Genomic DNA, 15,431 nt, shown 5'->3' with positions numbered 1-15,431 from the left:
CGACGTCGGGTCCGGCAGACGAGCGACGCGACCCCTCTCGAGACCACGACGAGAGCATTGCGGTGCGATTGCGACTAGTGTACGACGACAAGCTCGGCGGATACAAACAGGCCCGAAACAGACAGAAAGCGCTCTCAGCTCCCCTCCCACTCCTTCCCCTGCCTCAACACATCGTCCCGGAGTCCTCATCTCAGGCAGCGGCCGGCGACTCGTCGCGACTTGCGCGCTTGATGGCGATGCGCTCATTGATGAGCTCGAGGAGGATGTCGGAGGCCTCGGCTGCGCGTGGCAGAGAGTCGTTCAGCGATCTCGATGGCCAGGAAGCCGCAAACTGGTGTAGCGGCTTACGGGTGAGGGCGAGCGCGTGCGCGTCGATAGCCGCCTTGTAGTCACGCACAGTTGTGACTAACTCCTTGTCCAGCTCGAGGACCTGGCGCACTGTGCGACAGTCGAGCATGTACATGTGGGGCCGACACGAGCGCACCTTCGTTGACCGCGTACCAGGCGACGCCTTGCGAGGCGAGACCGAGGCCGAAGAAGACGAGGGAAAGCGGGCTGACGGGGACCTTGGTGGCGAGGCCCTGCGTCCAGGCTTCGGACCACGACGACGCGGAACGGTGGGGAGAGCGCAACGGCGAGCGGGGCATGGCGCTGCGGCCAGCGCACGAGCGGAGGATCGAAGCCATCTGGCGCAGCATCCTCGCCGTCTGCCTGGCGTGCGGCCCTCAGTTCGGGAGAAGGACGCCGACGAGCAAGATCAACGCGGCAAAGGTCAACTTGGGACGACTCGCTCGCTTCCGCGCACGCGACTCGTGCACGCGCCCATTTGCTCACACAGACCACAGCTACATCCGCCGTGCTTTCCTCGCCGCTCCCATGGCCTCCGATCTCCTCACTCCCCGCTACCCGCCTCTCGACCCGAAGGTGCGTCCCTTCCGGCACTGCCCGCCGTGATGCCTGCGTGCTGACCAGCTGCTGTGCTGTAACAGGACGGTGGCATCACCGAGGGCCCTCTCACCCTCCCGCCGCTCGTGCTCGGCGCAGGTCCGTCGTCGTGATCGTCCGACTTCCGGCGATCGAGCTGATCGCGGCCTTCGTGCAGGCGTCTACGGCTTCGACTACAACAACAAGGACACGCTCGAGTCGTCCGTGCCCGAACAGGCCGTCCGCCTTGCCTTCCGCTATGGCCTGCGCACCCTCGACACCTCGCCGTACTACACCACGTCCGAGCAGGTCCTCGGCCACGTCTTTGACCGCATTCGCGACGAGTTCCCGCGCGAGTCGTACCAGATCATCACCAAAATCGGCCGCTACGGCCGCACCAAGGAGGAAGGGTTCGACTACTCGCCCGAGCGCATCCGCGCGAGCGTCAAGCGCAGCATGGAGCTCATGCGCACCGACTACCTCGACGGGGTGTACGCGCACGACGTCGAGTTCGTCAGCGAGCAGCTCGCCGACGCGGGTGAGGAAGGGTTCAAGGTCGGCGAGGACGGCAAGATCCGCGACGAGGACCTTGAGCGATGGGGACTGCGCGACGAGGACGCCGGAACGATCCGCGGGCCGGGAGACGAGAAGATCCTCGCGGCGTTCCGAGAGCTGTTTGCGCTGAAGAAGGAGGGTGTCATCCGCGCGGTCGGGTTCAGCGGTGCGTTCCTCGCAATGACCGTCTCCTCAGTTCACTCGCTCACGATTCCTGTCCCACTGCAGGGTACCCCATGCCCACTCTCCTTCGCCTTGCGCGTCTCATCGCGCACCACCTCGAGCCGATCGACATCATGCAGTCCTATTGCCACCATACGGTACGGCCTGCGCGTGCTTCCTTGTTAACTTGATCGCTTACGTGATGCTCGGGTACCCGCAGCTCCAGAACACGACTCTGCAGACGTACCTCCCGCACTTCCACCGCGCGGGCGTCAAGCAAGTCCTCGTCGCCTCGCCGCTCTCGATGGGTCTCCTCCGCACCGCCGCCGGCCCCGCATGGCACCCGGCCTCTCCCGCGCTGCAAGCCGCGACGCGCGACGCCGTCGCCGCGTGCGAGCGCCGCGGCCGCAAGCTCGAGGACGTCGCGCTCGGGTTCGGGTTCACGAGCGTGCGCCTCCCCGGCTCGGACGGCTGCGAGACGCCGACTGTCGTTGGCCTCTCGACGCCCGAGGAGGTGCACGAGACGATGCGCGTGTACCACGAGCTGTACGGCGCAGAGGGCGGCGCGTCGCGTGCAGGGAGGAACCCCGGTGAGGGGCTCGAGGAAGCGGGCGAGGTCGGGCGAGTGCAGGCCGCGTGCGAAAAGGAGGTCGTCGAGATCTTCAAAAAGTCGGGCACGTTCAACTGGACCTGGGCCGTTGGCGTGTAGACTGTGGTAAAAGGACCAAATCAAAGTACAGTCCGCTGAAGTCAAGTTGCAGTGCCGCTCCCGGATCAGTTTCTTTTTCTGAGTAAGCGGCTTCCCTTCCTTTGCTCGTTTGCTTGAGCGAAAACCTCCGGAAGCAGAACCCGAACAATTCTGCAGCGAGAGAGCATCGATGCTGCCGCCAGCCTGAGCCGGCAGCCGAGGCGCCTGCTTTCGCTCCGACATCTCGCACACGAGCTCGTGAGCGCGTCGTGCGGCTTGCTTGCGTGTGCGCTGCTTGCACAAGGACTGCCTTGCAAGACGCAACCGGTTCGGCATTGACTTGCGCCGCCTTGCGTTCCCCGACGCTCTCATCACGCAAGCGACCCTGGAGCACGCTACCTCGGCTTTGCTGACTTGTGTTCCTGCTGTCTCTGTGATCTTGCAAAATGGCTACGCAGACCTTGACTACGACTCTCGCACCCGCTGTGACGAAACTGGCGGCTCGGGGCAGCTACTCGCCGCTCGAGCCGAGCGGTGCACTCGACTCATACGAGCGCCTGGACCTTACGCCTGTCATCGGTACCCAGTACCGCAACGTGCAGCTGCCCGACCTGCTCAAAGCCGACAAGGCCGACGAGCTCCTGCGCGAGCTCGCTATCGTTGGTAAGCGACTCCCCCTTCACCTCGCGCTAACGAGAGACTGATGCCCGTCCTCATGCAGTGTCCCGCCGCAACGTGGTGTTCTTCAAGGACCAGAAGCGGAAGCTTACCAACGACGAGCTCAAGACGCTTGCCCGCAAGCTCGGTAGCCTGTCTGGCGGACCGTCCGAGTCGGGCCTACACATTCACCCGACCGAGCACCGCCCGGACGAGGAGCTCTCGCCCATCACTCGCAGCTTCACTCAGCCGCGCCGGCCTGGACGCTCGCTCCTTGCTAGTGTCGGCGTGCACAGCGATGTAACCTTCGAGTGCGTGGTCTCCCTCCAGAATCTCTTTCCGCCGCATGCTCATGGATTGTTGCACAGACCCGCTCCTTCGTCATTTGCCATCCTCAACATGCACACGCTTCCCTCCGAGGGCGGTGGAGACACCGTGTGGTACTCGGCGTACGAGGCATACGACAGGCTCAGCCCGCACTACGCCAAGTGGCTCGAGGGCCTCACGGCGCTGCACGACGGCAACGGCTTCCACCTGCGCGCCAAGGCCCTCGGCATCCAGGTGCACGAGGGCCCGCGCGGGCATCCGAAGAACGTCAGCGCAAACCTGCAGGCCGTGCACCCGGTCATCCGCACCAACCCCGTCACGGGCTGTGCGTCTCCTTCTCATGCTCTCACAAATGAACGACCTGACAAAGCGCGCCTCGTGCAGGGAAGGGCCTCTTTGTCAATCCGGCTTTCACGCGCAAGATTGTCGAGCTCAACGAAGACGAGTCGCAGCAGACGCTCAAGTACCTGTACTCGGTCATCATCGAGAATCACGACCTCCAGGTGCGGTACCGCTGGGACCTCAACGACGTCGCCATCTGGTCCAACACGAGCTCGTTCCACAACGTCACGGTCGACTACGAGGGCGAGTCGGTCCGCGAGGGGAACCGCACCGTTGCGGTGGGCGAAGAGCCTTTCTTCGACCCGGCTTCGAAGGGCAGGCGCGAGGCGCTCGGCCTCCCCTCCTGGCTTTAGAAGCCGCGCATCGCAAGATGGACGGACATTGACCGCAACGCAGTACCTTTCAGTGCCTACCAACGCGTCGACAGGATGAAGTGAGAGGGTCAGGTCTAGAGCGAGCGAAACTAGCTAAGATTGCGACAAGGGCAGGATCTAGGACAACACGATGGCACGACTAAGATAAATACGGCGAATGGGTACAACAATTCAGGCGGTCACAGCGGTGGGACCGGAGGAGTTGGCGGCGGCGGCAGTAGACTCCAAGTGGCCAGGCATATGCGGCGTGGATGTGCGATCTGGGGCGGTCGATGCGGGTTGCACGTCGGGAGCGGTCTCGCCAGGGGACTGCTCTTCGACAGCCGACGTTTCCGCCTGGTCCTCTTGCTGCTCGGACGACGCGAACGTGTCGAGATCCGCCGCCTGCTCGCCAAGCAGTGCCTCCGCAACTGCCGCCTGCTCCTTCTCTGCTTCTGCTTCATCCGCGCGGACCTGCCCCGTTTCCGTTTCGCCCCTCTCCCTCAGCGCAAGCGCCTCGACCCGCCCCGCCTGTTCCCGCAAGAGCTTCTCGACAAGCTCGAGGCATTCGTCGCGCGTGTCGGCGCCGCGCATCGCGCCGCGCAAGTCGCGCAGGAGCGAGACGAAGGACTTTGCGCCAGCGGACGTGGCGGTGCTGAGCTCGTTGAGAGCGAGGAGGGAGGCGGAAGGGGATAGCGCAGGTGCGACGCCGTTCGACGGCATTGGGGGCGTCGAGAGGGGCGTCGTGCTGCCCTGCGATCCACGCAGCTGCGCATCCGGTTCGGGCGCCGTCAACAGCTCGCCATGGGGGGACTGCTGCTGCTGCTGTTCGGCCGCAAAGTCGTGCGCTGCGAACGAGACAGGAGCAGGTCGCGGGCTCTCCTCGAGAGGCGAGAGTGGCGTGCCCTTCTCGAGTGCTTCGACCCCCATGCGGACAGGCGGTGAGCCCGCTTCCTTCGCTGCGGCGGTTTCGGCGTCGACATCCTGCGCTGCGCCTACGGCGAGAGCGGGCGCGAGCGCCGCTGCGGCGGCGACGGCTTGGGCGGCAGCGAGAGTCTCGCGTTCCTTGGCGAGCAGGACAGGGTCGGGCTGTGCGAGGACTTCCATCGGAGGTGCCGGCGCGTCTGCGTTAGCCGCTGCAGCTGGCGTCACCGTGACGGGTGCTGCGACCGATTCGACCTCGGGCAGCTGGCGAGACGACGTCGAGGTATTGCGCGACACGGTCGAAGCACCCGAAGTCTCACGCGCCCGCTGCGGCGAGATGGTCGCCGGTGCAAGCGACGATGAGGCGATCGATGCTTCGCGCTCGCGCGGCTGGCCGTTGCGCTTGAGCGACGAGCTGCGCTTCGGCGGCTTGATGGCACTTTCGTCATGAACGGGGACGGGCGGGATGGGCGGTGCGAGTCCCAGCGTGTTGCCGTCAACGGGAGGCGCGGCTGTGTGGGAGTCGATCGAGACAGGCTGCTTCTCCGACGCCTGTATCGGCGGAAGGGGCGGGAGAGGCTCGCTGCGCTCTGTCGGCGCGAAAGAAGAGGTCGAGACGACGCTCTTCGACCGTCTCGACTGTCGCGCCGACGCAGACGGGGAGCCGAGACCCGGCGGAGGCGCGTACGCCGCCGCCTTGGCTGCGAAAGCGACCGAGTCGCCGAACCCAGCCGCCCGCATCGCCGCCTGGCTCGGCGAGGTGTACGGCGCGCCGTTCGCGCTCTGTACGCTCGCAGAGCGCGAACGGCTTGTGCGCAGCGGAGGCGAGCCGGCGTGCGAGCGGTACGATGGCGGGCCCGGCGAAGTAGGTGATGCAGTGCGAGCGCCGTCCTCACCACCTTGCCGGCTTGAAGGGCTGCTGCCGGTCATCTTCGAGACGAAGCCGCGTAGACCGCCCTTCGAAGCCTTCTTAGGCGAAGACGGCGTGCGCACCGGCTCGTCAAAGTCTGGGAAACGGTTGCGCGAGGGAGGCGGAGGAGGCGCATGCGAGAAGAACTCGGCAAGGTCGTTATTGATTTGTCCTGCGCAACCGAGTCGTCAGGCGCGTCTGAACAGGAGGCACACAACCAGAGACAACGTACGTTCGCTCGCCAAATCCCGCTTTTCATCCTTGGCCTTGAGTATTCTCCTCATGTTTGACCGCGGGCTGCCAGGCGTGTAAGAGCTCCCGCTCGTAGCCGTGGCCTGCGTGTCGACCGAAGCCTGCGAGTCCTGCACTCGCATCGCGACGCTCATCGGGTGGGACGGGTCGTCTCCAGGGAACGGACGCCGCGGCACGATCGACGAGCGGCGCGAAGCGGTTGCCTCTGACGGCGGAGCGGACCCGTCGGGGCCGTGCCAGGGCGGCGCCGAGCTGATGAGCTCCATGAGCGACTCCTTCCGCCCGTTGTTCGGACGCTGCTCAAGTTCTTCGCGCGCCGACTCGGTGTACTCGTCTTCCTCGTTGAAGAAGTTGCGGGGTTGCGGGTCTCGTGCCCGCAGACGGCGGCCGGGAGAGCCAGGAGAGCCGTTCGGCGCGGCGGAAGAGGCAGGCAGGGACGAAGAGCCTGTGATGCGGCCATTGCGCTGTTGAGAAATGTGTGAGCGATTACGCAGCCTAGACCGGTGGAGCAAATCGCACCTCGAAGGTCCGCAGCCGGTCTGGCGTGCTCGAAAGCTTGAGCGTTCGTCCGCTCTGTAAGAGTTCGTCGAAAGCGCCATCGGCCTTATTACGACGAGTCTCGTCAGCAAATGCGAGTCGCTCGAGAGGGTGGAAGCGGCGCACCGTGCCCGCCGCCAGGTTCGCCTGCGAGCCCGACCCCGAGATTCCCAGCCCGAAGGAGTTTGCCGCGCCCTTCTTCGCCCCGTATGCAAGCGATCCAGGCCCTGCCGTCGTGTTCGTCAAAGACGACTCGAAGCTCGCACGGCTTGCGGTAGGAGCGATGGTCGAGCCCGCAAAGGACGGCTTCCGCGCAGACTCGCCAACAGCCATGGGCGGTGCTCCCGTCGCGGGTATGCTCGTTGCTGACGCCGAGGTCTTCCTCACGAGCGGCAGACCCGCGCCAGGCTGCTCGCGGCCGAGGTTGGGCGAGCCGCGCGCGATGCGCTGCCGCTCGAGGTTGGCCTCGTCGGTGATGAAGCGGCGGACGCGCATGCCCGCGAGCCAGGCCCACACGAGCTCGTCCTCCATCCAGGCCGTCTCGACGTCGATCGCGCCCGCGAGGTCCGAGTCGGCAGAGCGCGACTGGACGGATGCGACGAGGCGGAGGAGGTGTGCTGCGAGGGAGGAGAGGACGCGCTCGACGTAGAGGCAGAGGAGGAAGGTGACGTGCGGCGACTGGACGTCGGCAGGCGGCGGTCTGGGCGGGAGAAGCATGGCGAGGTGCTCCTGCAGCGGGACGGGGCCTGCAGAACCGGGCGGGCACGCCTGCCCGACCCCCGAGATCTGCATGACCCACGCGCGCACGGCGCGGAAGACCTCTGCTGCCTGCTGCGCCACCTCTCTCGCGCGCCCGGCGTCCTCTGCGCCGCTCTGCACGAGAACGGGACTCCCCCACACGCCGTTGTTGCGCCTTAGCGCGCCATCTCCGCGCAGACTTGGGCTCCCGCGGCGCACAAGCTCACGCACTGCGAGCTCCGCTTCGAGTATGCACTCCTTGGCGAGCGGCGTCGGGCCGAGGATGCGAGCGAGCGCCGCTTTGAAGCGGTCGGTGGTGAGGACCTCGCCGTGCGTGAGCGGCGCGAGAAGCTGCGAAGGAGCGACATTCTGTGGCGACGTAGATCCAGGCGGAGAGTTTGTCGGAGTGGTCGAAGAAGGAGGAGAATGCAATGCGGCGTGCACGACGAGGTGGAGCAGCTCGTCTATCAGGTAGTTAAGGCAGAGGAGGGCGGCGGGAGCGAGGCGAGTCGGACGGGTCTCGCCGACAATCGCAGTAGCGGGTCCTGGGTGCACGTAGGCGGGCTCTGCAAGCGGGCTGACGAGTCAGCATTGTCCCACGACCTGCGGCGAGAGTTGGGACGGATTGCGCGCACCCGAGTAGACGGCGGGAGCGCTCATCCTGTCTGGTGAGCAGCGACTGTCAAACTCTGAGCTCCTTCGAGCCAGTCACACGGCCGTCTTGAGGCGCTGTCGTCGAAGAAAGCAGGCGCGAGATGGCCGGCGGGAGAAGGCGGTGCGGAAACGGGTCGGGTCCGCAGGTGCGTGCGCTTCGGGAACAATGGGGTGCACTCGGGGACTGTGCGGGTGCAGTCGCGGGATTCTGTCCGCCTCGGAGATGCTTTCGTCCGGAAGAGCGGGACGAGCGAGTCGCGCGAAAGGGCCAAGAAGGGGCGCAGAAGGGGCCGGCCTCGACGGGCCGCGCCGGGGCGATCGCCTTCGCTTCATCGCTCGCGTGCGCGATTAAGTCGGGCCTGCTGCGGACCTGGCCTTATCTTCCTTCCTCTCTTCACAAAAGCATGTCTTTTGTAGTCCTTGCGCTTGCAGAAATCTCCTTGAGGTGAGGCGAGCGACACGGTGCCATGACGCGCGCGGAACGCAAATCAGGAGGCACACAGACACGGCGAACCAGTATTACAACCTGTACAGCACGAGTCTACACTAAGGTCAGCGTGCAGAGGAAGGGGAAGCGTCAGTCCAGGTACACACGGTAGTCTCAAGCCAAGCAGATGCCCACCTTAACAGACATTCTCTTGCATCCCTCTCGGTACCGCAGTCTATCGCTGCGGCCGCTCGACCTTGATGCGGACCGTCTCGCCGATGTCAGTCACGCCAAACTCGTCCCGGCTGATCCCGTACTTCTCGCACGCAGCACGCAGACGCTTCGGCGGCTCGGTCATCTAGGCGCACGGCGATGGATCAGACAACGGCTCCGACAAGCGATGAGGGGTAAGAAGCGCACCTCTTCAGGCGTGAGCTGCCATGTCGCCCAGTGCATGCCTGCGAGAGCAAACAAGTGAGCGGCGAAGGCACTTAGCTATGAAGAGGATGAGAAGGTCAGCCCGACCCACCGATCGACTTCTTTGCCCGCACGCTGCGGTGCAGCTCGACCGAGTCTTCGGGGGCACAGTGGACCTGTGCGATCGTTACAAGCACCAGCAAGACCAGCTGTCAGTCTGTTGCCGCAACCGGGGACAAGCTGCATAACCTCGCGACGCACCGAGCTAAAGAGCCACCTCGGCTCGTACGCGCCAATGGGGATCATGCCCAAGTCGTACGGCCCCTCGCGCTTGCCAATCTCTGCAAACGCGGGGCACACGGCGAGCTCGTCAAGCGCGACGTTGTCGCCGCGCGGGACGGTGCGGTACCCCGTGTCGCCCGCGAACCACACTTTGCCGCCCGTGCTGCTCGAGACGGCCCACGAGGCCCACAGGGTCTCGTTGCGCTGCGAAGGACGGCAAGCAAAGTCAGCTGCCGAGCCGCTGGGAGGATTGGCGCAGACAGCGTACGTCGGTGAGAGAACGGCCCGAGAACTGCACGTCAAGGAGAGCTGGTCAGTCTTCAGAGGTCTTGAATCGAAGCTCGCGAGAAGCGGCAGGGATAGGAGGGAGCCAAGCGCGGAGACCAGGAACGGAAAGAAGAACGCACATGCTGACCCGGCGTGCACAGCACCCTGAGCTTCTCGCCCTTCTCCGCGCCCGTGTCCTCGCCGAGCCGGAGCTCCCTGTCCTCCCACCAGTCAAGCTCGCTGACCTCGCTCGCCTTGACGCCGATCGTGCTCTGGAACCACTTCTTGTTCCCGAGCGGCGCGAAGAAATGCAGCGTGCCCTGCGGCTGGGCGTTGTACAGGTGCTTGAGCGTGGTGACGTCGAGGTGGTCATAGTGCGAGTGGCTGATGACGACGGCGTCGATGTGAGGGATCTCGGAGAGCGGGATGGGCGGCTTGGTTACGCGTGCGGGCCCGATGACTGCGCATGAGAGCAAGGCGTGAACGGGAGATAGGAGCCGCGAGAGCGAGAAGCAGAAGCGCACGCTGACTGGGCGAACACCGGTGCGACCACACCGGATCGAACAAGACGCGGAACCCGCGCCGCTCCGCGCCGTCCTTGCCCTCGCCGTCTCCAGGCGCGGCCGGGAACTCGACGAGGAAGCACGCGTGACCCAGCCAGGTCGTCTTGAGATCTTTGCGCCACTCTTCGGCTTCTGCGGGCGAAAGGGACGACGGCGGCGTAAAGGTGGGCTGGACGAGCTGCGGGAGGCGGTCGGCAGAGGGGACCTGCGGCAAAGGGGGAGTCAGGCCGGGTCCTCTGGCGCGATCTAGCTGAAGATCGGTCGAGAGACACACAGGGTGGCTCTGCCAACTCTTGTAGGCGTTCCAGAGCGTGACGGGCCCTGCGGAAGCCATCGAAGTGGAGGTGAGCGGTGCAGAGCGCTACTATGCGGAGGCCCTGCGCCCTGCAGCGGTCGTGCAGGGTAGCTGAGACGTCAGTGAGAGCGATTCGCACCTCGTCCCGGGTCCTGTGCGGCGTGAGATGCGCTCGATCACGGTCAGCCTCTCCCCACAACTGATGAAGCTGCTCCCTCGCGCCCGACGCACCGCAAAGCTCGCCCAGGGGTTGACGAACCCCCCTCCGCCGCTCTTGTGGTGGCTCTTGTCCTGGCTCGGGTCCGGCGTATCGGACGAGACCGAGTCAGAGACGCCTTGCTGAAGCGAGGTGGAGGTGACGACGACGACGGGGGCGGCCATCGCTGCGAGGAAGGGAGACCGACGGGCGCCGCTGAGGAGCGTGCGGAACATGGCGAGCGGAGCCAAGGGGCGCACGACCGCGAGAGACGAGAGGACGACGACGATGTGAGCCCGACGCCCGAAAGTGGTGCTGCCGAACGCACGCGCAACCGATGCTCTCCTCTCCCAACGAGCAAGAGCGCGCACACAGACAGTCCATTGTACCAGAAGACAGAGAGAGAGAGAGACAGAACTACGCAGCGAGCAGCTGGGAAAGAACGAGAGAAGGCGCGCACACGGCCGTCGGCGCGCGCTGTAGGTATCTACTGGTCGCGGCTCTTGCGCCATTCGGCCTCTGCCGCCGTGCCCGCCTCCTCGACCTCGCCGAGCACGCTCGCGAGGGCCTCGCTCGCCTCGGCGTAGAACGTCTGCTGCGCCTTGAGGAGCGCCGCGAGGTTCTTGATCGGCTCGGGGTTCTCGAGCACCGAGCGCATGAGGTTGATCGCCTGCTCGGTCGACTCGACCAGGTGCTCCTCGGCGGCCTCGACTGTTGGGCGATCAGAGTGCGTCAGCTTGGCGTGCGCGCGACGAGAGAAGGGAGGGACAGACGGACCCTCCATGCGAGCCTGCTCCTGCTTCGGCCCGCCCGTCGCATTCTTGAACTGCGCGCGCGTCGCATCGAGCGAGATCCTGTGGCACACGTGTGAGCACGGAGAGGAAGTAGCAGGCTAGGGGAGGATCACGGACCGCGCCTGCTTGACCGTCTGCCTCGCCTTGACGGCCGCCTGGATCGACGAGTTGAGCGACGCCGACCAAGGCTGCAGGAAGTTCTTGCTGCTCGCACCAAGTCCAGCTGCATCAGCTCTGGCGCCGAAAGCGCCTTCGAGCGGGACATCCAAGTGTATCCGGGACGCACCTGATCTCCTCGTCGTGGCGGATGCGCGCACTCCCGACCTTGTCCTGCGTGACGGCGTACGTCTTGAGCACGTTGGCGAGGCGGCCCGGGCCGACTTCGACGGCGCCCGACGCGGCCGCGCGCGAGAGGGCGTGCGGGAGCGTCTTCTGCACCTCGACGGGCTTCTGCAAGCGCGAGGAGTAGAGGGGGTCAGGGAAGGGGCAAGGCGGAGAGGAGGGAGGCTGCGACGCACGTCGTGAATTTGCGGTGACGGGAGGTGGGTGCCTGCGTCGGAGACCGGTGTAAGCCGTTTGCGCTGCCAGACGCGAAGGGCCTGAGCGGGACACTTAACGCACCCTTGGTCGCAGCGGCGGCGAAGGCGCTCAGGTTGTGAGCGAGGCTGCCGCCGATCTCGCTCGCCGACTCGCCGAGGTTGACGGGGTAGTCGTAATTGCCCTCGTAGGCCTTTGCGACGCGGAGGAGCTTCTGGTGCGCGGTGCGGAGGCCGTCGACGCGGCGCTCGAGGTCGAGGTACTCTGCGTGCGCGTGCGCGACCCGTCAGCACAGGCAAGACTGGAGTAGGAGCCGTGTCGCAGACGCACCCTGGGGAAGCTCGGTGACATCGTCGTCCTGGACCTGGCCCGTCTTTTCGCGGATGGTCTGGCCAAAGTTGGCAAAGCCCTTTCCGAGGTTCTTGCCGGCGTCGTTGAAGTTGATGTTCTGGGTGGCGCCCTGGACGCTCGAGGCGGCCTGGCCTGCGACGGCCGAGACGGACGAGGTGAAGGACCTGCACGGGCGAGGTGGGGGCGCGATAGGGGCGGAGGAGGACACGCCCGGGGTCAAGTGGGGGTGTTTGTGAATGTTCAGGTAGCAGTATCGGGTCGATTTGGGAGCAGCACGAGAAGCACGGAGGCAGCGGGCGGGGAGGACGAGGCGAGGTTGGTCGAGACGGACGACGAGGTTCAGAGAAGCGTAGGGAGCGCGCGTCAGCTCGGGAGAGGGACTGCGGGTAGTCTACGCGCGTGTACGTACTTCCACGAGTTCACTGCGGGTGCACGCACGGCGCACGGGTCAGCACATGGCGCGAGAGATGAAGGCGGGCAGACGCTCGGGAGAACCGCACGCGACGGGGTTCGCGCGGGCGAGTCGAGCGGGGCGGGCAGGCGAGGAGGGAGTCTCGGGAGTGCACTCACTGGCCGGCAGCTGGCTCTGGTCGAGGTTGGCGGGTGCTGGCTGTGGTCGACCCCCGCTCGCACTTGGTCTCGCTCCGTCTGCCCGACACGGCTGCGTCGACCCGCGCAGATCGAGCCGAGCAGAGCTGCACTGCACCGAGCACACTCGCACAGCCACCCGCACTCCACCCTCGCACCCGCGCACCGCACCCGCGCCTCCCCTCCCTCGCCTCGTCCAGGCGTCGTCATCTCCCGCCCTTCCTCGTCCACCCTGCCCTAGCCTGCGCCGCACGGCACCATGACGGCCATCGCACAGTCAACCTCGGGCTTCTCCTTCGAGAACGTCCTCCGCAACGACTCGCTCGCAGCCAAGAACCTCGCCCTCCCCGGCGCTCGCTCCACCGGCACCACCATCGTCGGCCTCATCTACGACTCGGGCATCGTCCTCGGCGCAGACACCAGGGCCACCGAGGGCCCCATCGTCGCAGACAAGAACTGCGAAAAGGTGAGCCCTCTCCACCACTCGTGGCCGGGTGTCACTCGCGCAGAACCACGTCTGACCCGACCTGAACCCCCAGATCCACTACATCTCGGAGCACATCCGCTGCTGCGGTGCCGGTACCGCCGCCGACACCGAGTTGTGCGTGTCCCTGCCCTCTGTCCCGCTCTCCGTCTCGCCAGACCCGGACCCGGTACTCACTCTGGCCAACCCTTGATCGCACAGCACGACCAACATGATCAGCTCCAACATCAAGCTGCACGAGCTGTCGACTGGCCGGCCACCGCTCGTCGCAACCGCCATGACCATGCTCAAGCAGTACCTCTTCCAGTGCGTTCCCCTGGTCCCCTGCTTCGCGCGCCCAACTCGCTCCTGCTAAGCTCCGCCCCGCCGTCCCGCAGGTACCAGGGCCACGTCGGCGCCGCGCTCGTCCTCGGCGGCATCGACGTGACGGGCCCGCACCTGTACACGGTCGCGCCGCACGGCTCGACCGACAAGCTCCCGTATGTGACGATGGGCTCGGGCTCGCTCGCGGCCATGTCCGTGTTCGAGTCCAAGTGGCGCCCGCACCTGAGCCGCAGCGACGCGGTCGAGCTCGTCGCCGAGGCGATCGAGGCCGGCATCTGGAACGACCTCGGGTCGGGCAGCAACGTCGACGTGTGTGTCATCGAGGGCGAGCACACGGACGGAAAGTACTCGGGAAAGGCAAAGACCGACTACTTGCGCAACTACCGCACGCCCAACGAGAAGGTCACCAAGGAGCGCAACTACAAGTGGCGGCGGTGCGCTCTCCTGCCCCTCCTTTCCCTTGCCGTGCGCTCGATCTGACTCGTTGCCCCTCTCCCCGTGCAGAGGCGTGACGGCATGGACGAAGGAGGGTGCGTTCCCCCTCACATTCCACACGCTCGTCTCCGCGCAGCACGGCGTACTGACCAGTTCTTGTCCTGTGCGCTCCCGCCCGCAGAGGTCAAGAAGCTCGTCGTCGCCGAAGAAGTCGTCCCGCTCGCCGGTGGGCTCGCGACCGGCCCCGCAGGGAGCGGCGCAGGCGCGGGCGGCGCGATGGAGGTCGATGCGTGAGCGGGTCGGTGGCTTTTGTAGCCCGAAGTCTCGGACGGGAACGCGGTCGAGACTGTTTGTACATTGCACGGTTGCCGAGTTGCGCGCGAGGTTCCTGAGAGCGTGCTCAGCGCGGAATCAGGCCGTTCAATTGACGTGACAGTCTTTGGACCGTGCGTCCCTTCCTGCGCAGCATCGAAACACGGACCTGAGGGCCGGCGGCCAGAAGTTGTCAGCCCCTCAGCCCCAGCGTCGAGTTCCGTGGCGCACACAACGCAAACGACGATGCATCGTCAAAGTGCAGCACCGCGCCTTGGGACGCCAACTCTGTGGCGCATCAGCATGGCGGGTGAGCAGCTCAAAGAAGACGGGTGACCTGCTCGCTGACCACCACGCGGACGCTGCGCCGGGATTGCCTGGTCCTGCCTGTCTTTGATGAGCCGAGACAGTGCTGAGTTGTTTGCCCTCCCGAAGCGGCGGAGGAACCCTCAGGCGGACGCTGTATGTCGTGCAGGCAGAGGCCTCGGCTGTGGCTGTCCGCTTTTCCACGCTTGTCCAGTCTGTGCCCGGTTGCTGCCGTGAAGTCTCACTCTTCTTGGCAACTTCCAATGCGGAGTCACAGCAACTCTATACCGCTGGCTGGTATTGAGAAGCTATGCTGAGCCTTGTACTCCGGCGGAGCGCGCGTGTGCCAGTCTGGTTTGAGGACTCAGTCAGACGAGTAGAGATCTGTACTCTGTTACGTGATGCAGCCATGCCACAGCAGTCGAGTATTGTCGCTGCGAGGCTGCGCGAGAGTTGCGCGTAGCGGAAAGAAAGCAAGAGCAGCTTCTGCCGTAGGTCAAGGCCCGCGAATAACGGACACCAGAGCTCAGGCACTAGGCTTATCGAGCAATTTGAAGGGCCCGCCGCTTTGCAAGAGCTGGTGATGGATGAGTGCGGAGGGCCCAACTGGTCCAAGAGGCCGTCCCAGCGCCAGCGTCACTCGTATCGCGTAGCAGTCAGCCCTGTGCCACCGTTCCCCCCCACTGAGCAACGGGAACGTCCCAGCGCATGATTCAGCAAGCGTCGCGTGGCCAGGCCGTTCGAGCTGATGAGAAAGTGATGAGAGCGACAGCAGCACGGGCAGGCCTTGGATACGCGCAGATTACGCAGAGCATGGTTCAAACTCCCTA

At 65.4% G+C, this 15,431-nt stretch overlaps 7 protein-coding genes across 7 annotated transcripts; 3 read left to right on the top strand and 4 right to left on the bottom strand.

The window, feature by feature from the left end:
* Nucleotides 1–190: 190 nt before the first annotated feature.
* Nucleotides 191–647, bottom strand: JCM10292_004326 (uncharacterized protein; the record flags this gene model as incomplete). Its single annotated transcript, XM_076645661.1, has 3 exons — nucleotides 191–279; nucleotides 349–438; nucleotides 485–647. 3 exons carry the CDS (start codon nucleotides 645–647, stop codon nucleotides 191–193), a joined length of 342 nt encoding a protein of 113 aa, XP_076508531.1.
* A 229-nt stretch (nucleotides 648–876) lies between these two features.
* ARA2 (D-arabinose 1-dehydrogenase (NAD(P)(+)) ARA2) lies at nucleotides 877–2,350 on the top strand (the record flags this gene model as incomplete). The annotated part of the gene is made up of 5 exons (XM_076645660.1): nucleotides 877–924; nucleotides 990–1,044; nucleotides 1,103–1,645; nucleotides 1,708–1,799; nucleotides 1,862–2,350. The coding sequence occupies 5 exons, from the start codon at nucleotides 877–879 to the stop codon at nucleotides 2,348–2,350; spliced, it is 1,227 nt and encodes a 408-aa protein (XP_076508530.1).
* Nucleotides 2,351–2,775: 425 nt separating this feature from the next.
* JCM10292_004324 (TauD/TfdA dioxygenase family protein) lies at nucleotides 2,776–4,008 on the top strand (the record flags this gene model as incomplete). The annotated part of the gene is made up of 4 exons (XM_076645659.1): nucleotides 2,776–2,992; nucleotides 3,051–3,297; nucleotides 3,355–3,638; nucleotides 3,698–4,008. 4 exons carry the CDS (start codon nucleotides 2,776–2,778, stop codon nucleotides 4,006–4,008), a joined length of 1,059 nt encoding a protein of 352 aa, XP_076508529.1.
* Nucleotides 4,009–4,200: 192 nt separating this feature from the next.
* On the bottom strand, nucleotides 4,201–8,029 carry JCM10292_004323 (uncharacterized protein; the record flags this gene model as incomplete). The annotated part of the gene is made up of 5 exons (XM_076645658.1): nucleotides 4,201–6,014; nucleotides 6,075–6,558; nucleotides 6,614–6,697; nucleotides 6,758–7,935; nucleotides 8,005–8,029. 5 exons carry the CDS (start codon nucleotides 8,027–8,029, stop codon nucleotides 4,201–4,203), a joined length of 3,585 nt encoding a protein of 1,194 aa, XP_076508528.1.
* A 656-nt stretch (nucleotides 8,030–8,685) lies between these two features.
* Nucleotides 8,686–10,706, bottom strand: JCM10292_004322 (uncharacterized protein; the record flags this gene model as incomplete). The annotated part of the gene is made up of 10 exons (XM_076645657.1): nucleotides 8,686–8,808; nucleotides 8,871–8,908; nucleotides 8,980–9,043; nucleotides 9,129–9,353; nucleotides 9,418–9,441; nucleotides 9,557–9,876; nucleotides 9,941–10,184; nucleotides 10,254–10,300; nucleotides 10,414–10,426; nucleotides 10,506–10,706. 10 exons carry the CDS (start codon nucleotides 10,704–10,706, stop codon nucleotides 8,686–8,688), a joined length of 1,299 nt encoding a protein of 432 aa, XP_076508527.1.
* Nucleotides 10,707–10,957: 251 nt separating this feature from the next.
* JCM10292_004321 (uncharacterized protein) lies at nucleotides 10,958–12,950 on the bottom strand (the record flags this gene model as incomplete). Its single annotated transcript, XM_076645656.1, has 8 exons — nucleotides 10,958–11,181; nucleotides 11,248–11,324; nucleotides 11,382–11,468; nucleotides 11,551–11,714; nucleotides 11,783–11,814; nucleotides 11,886–12,065; nucleotides 12,132–12,316; nucleotides 12,907–12,950. 8 exons carry the CDS (start codon nucleotides 12,948–12,950, stop codon nucleotides 10,958–10,960), a joined length of 993 nt encoding a protein of 330 aa, XP_076508526.1.
* A 49-nt stretch (nucleotides 12,951–12,999) lies between these two features.
* Nucleotides 13,000–14,277, top strand: PUP1 (proteasome core particle subunit beta 2; the record flags this gene model as incomplete). Its single annotated transcript, XM_076645655.1, has 6 exons — nucleotides 13,000–13,206; nucleotides 13,280–13,341; nucleotides 13,426–13,530; nucleotides 13,602–13,982; nucleotides 14,053–14,078; nucleotides 14,165–14,277. The coding sequence occupies 6 exons, from the start codon at nucleotides 13,000–13,002 to the stop codon at nucleotides 14,275–14,277; spliced, it is 894 nt and encodes a 297-aa protein (XP_076508525.1).
* Nucleotides 14,278–15,431: the final 1,154 nt, after the last annotated feature.

Source organism: Rhodotorula paludigena (assembly GCF_050403205.1).
Source record: "Rhodotorula paludigena JCM10292 DNA, Rt_paludigena_JCM10292v1_ctg2, whole genome shotgun sequence".
NCBI classification, from domain to species: Eukaryota; Fungi; Basidiomycota; class Microbotryomycetes; order Sporidiobolales; family Sporidiobolaceae; genus Rhodotorula; species Rhodotorula paludigena.
Note: the sequence above shows the minus strand (reverse complement) of the source record. Positions and strands in the feature narration are given on the sequence as shown.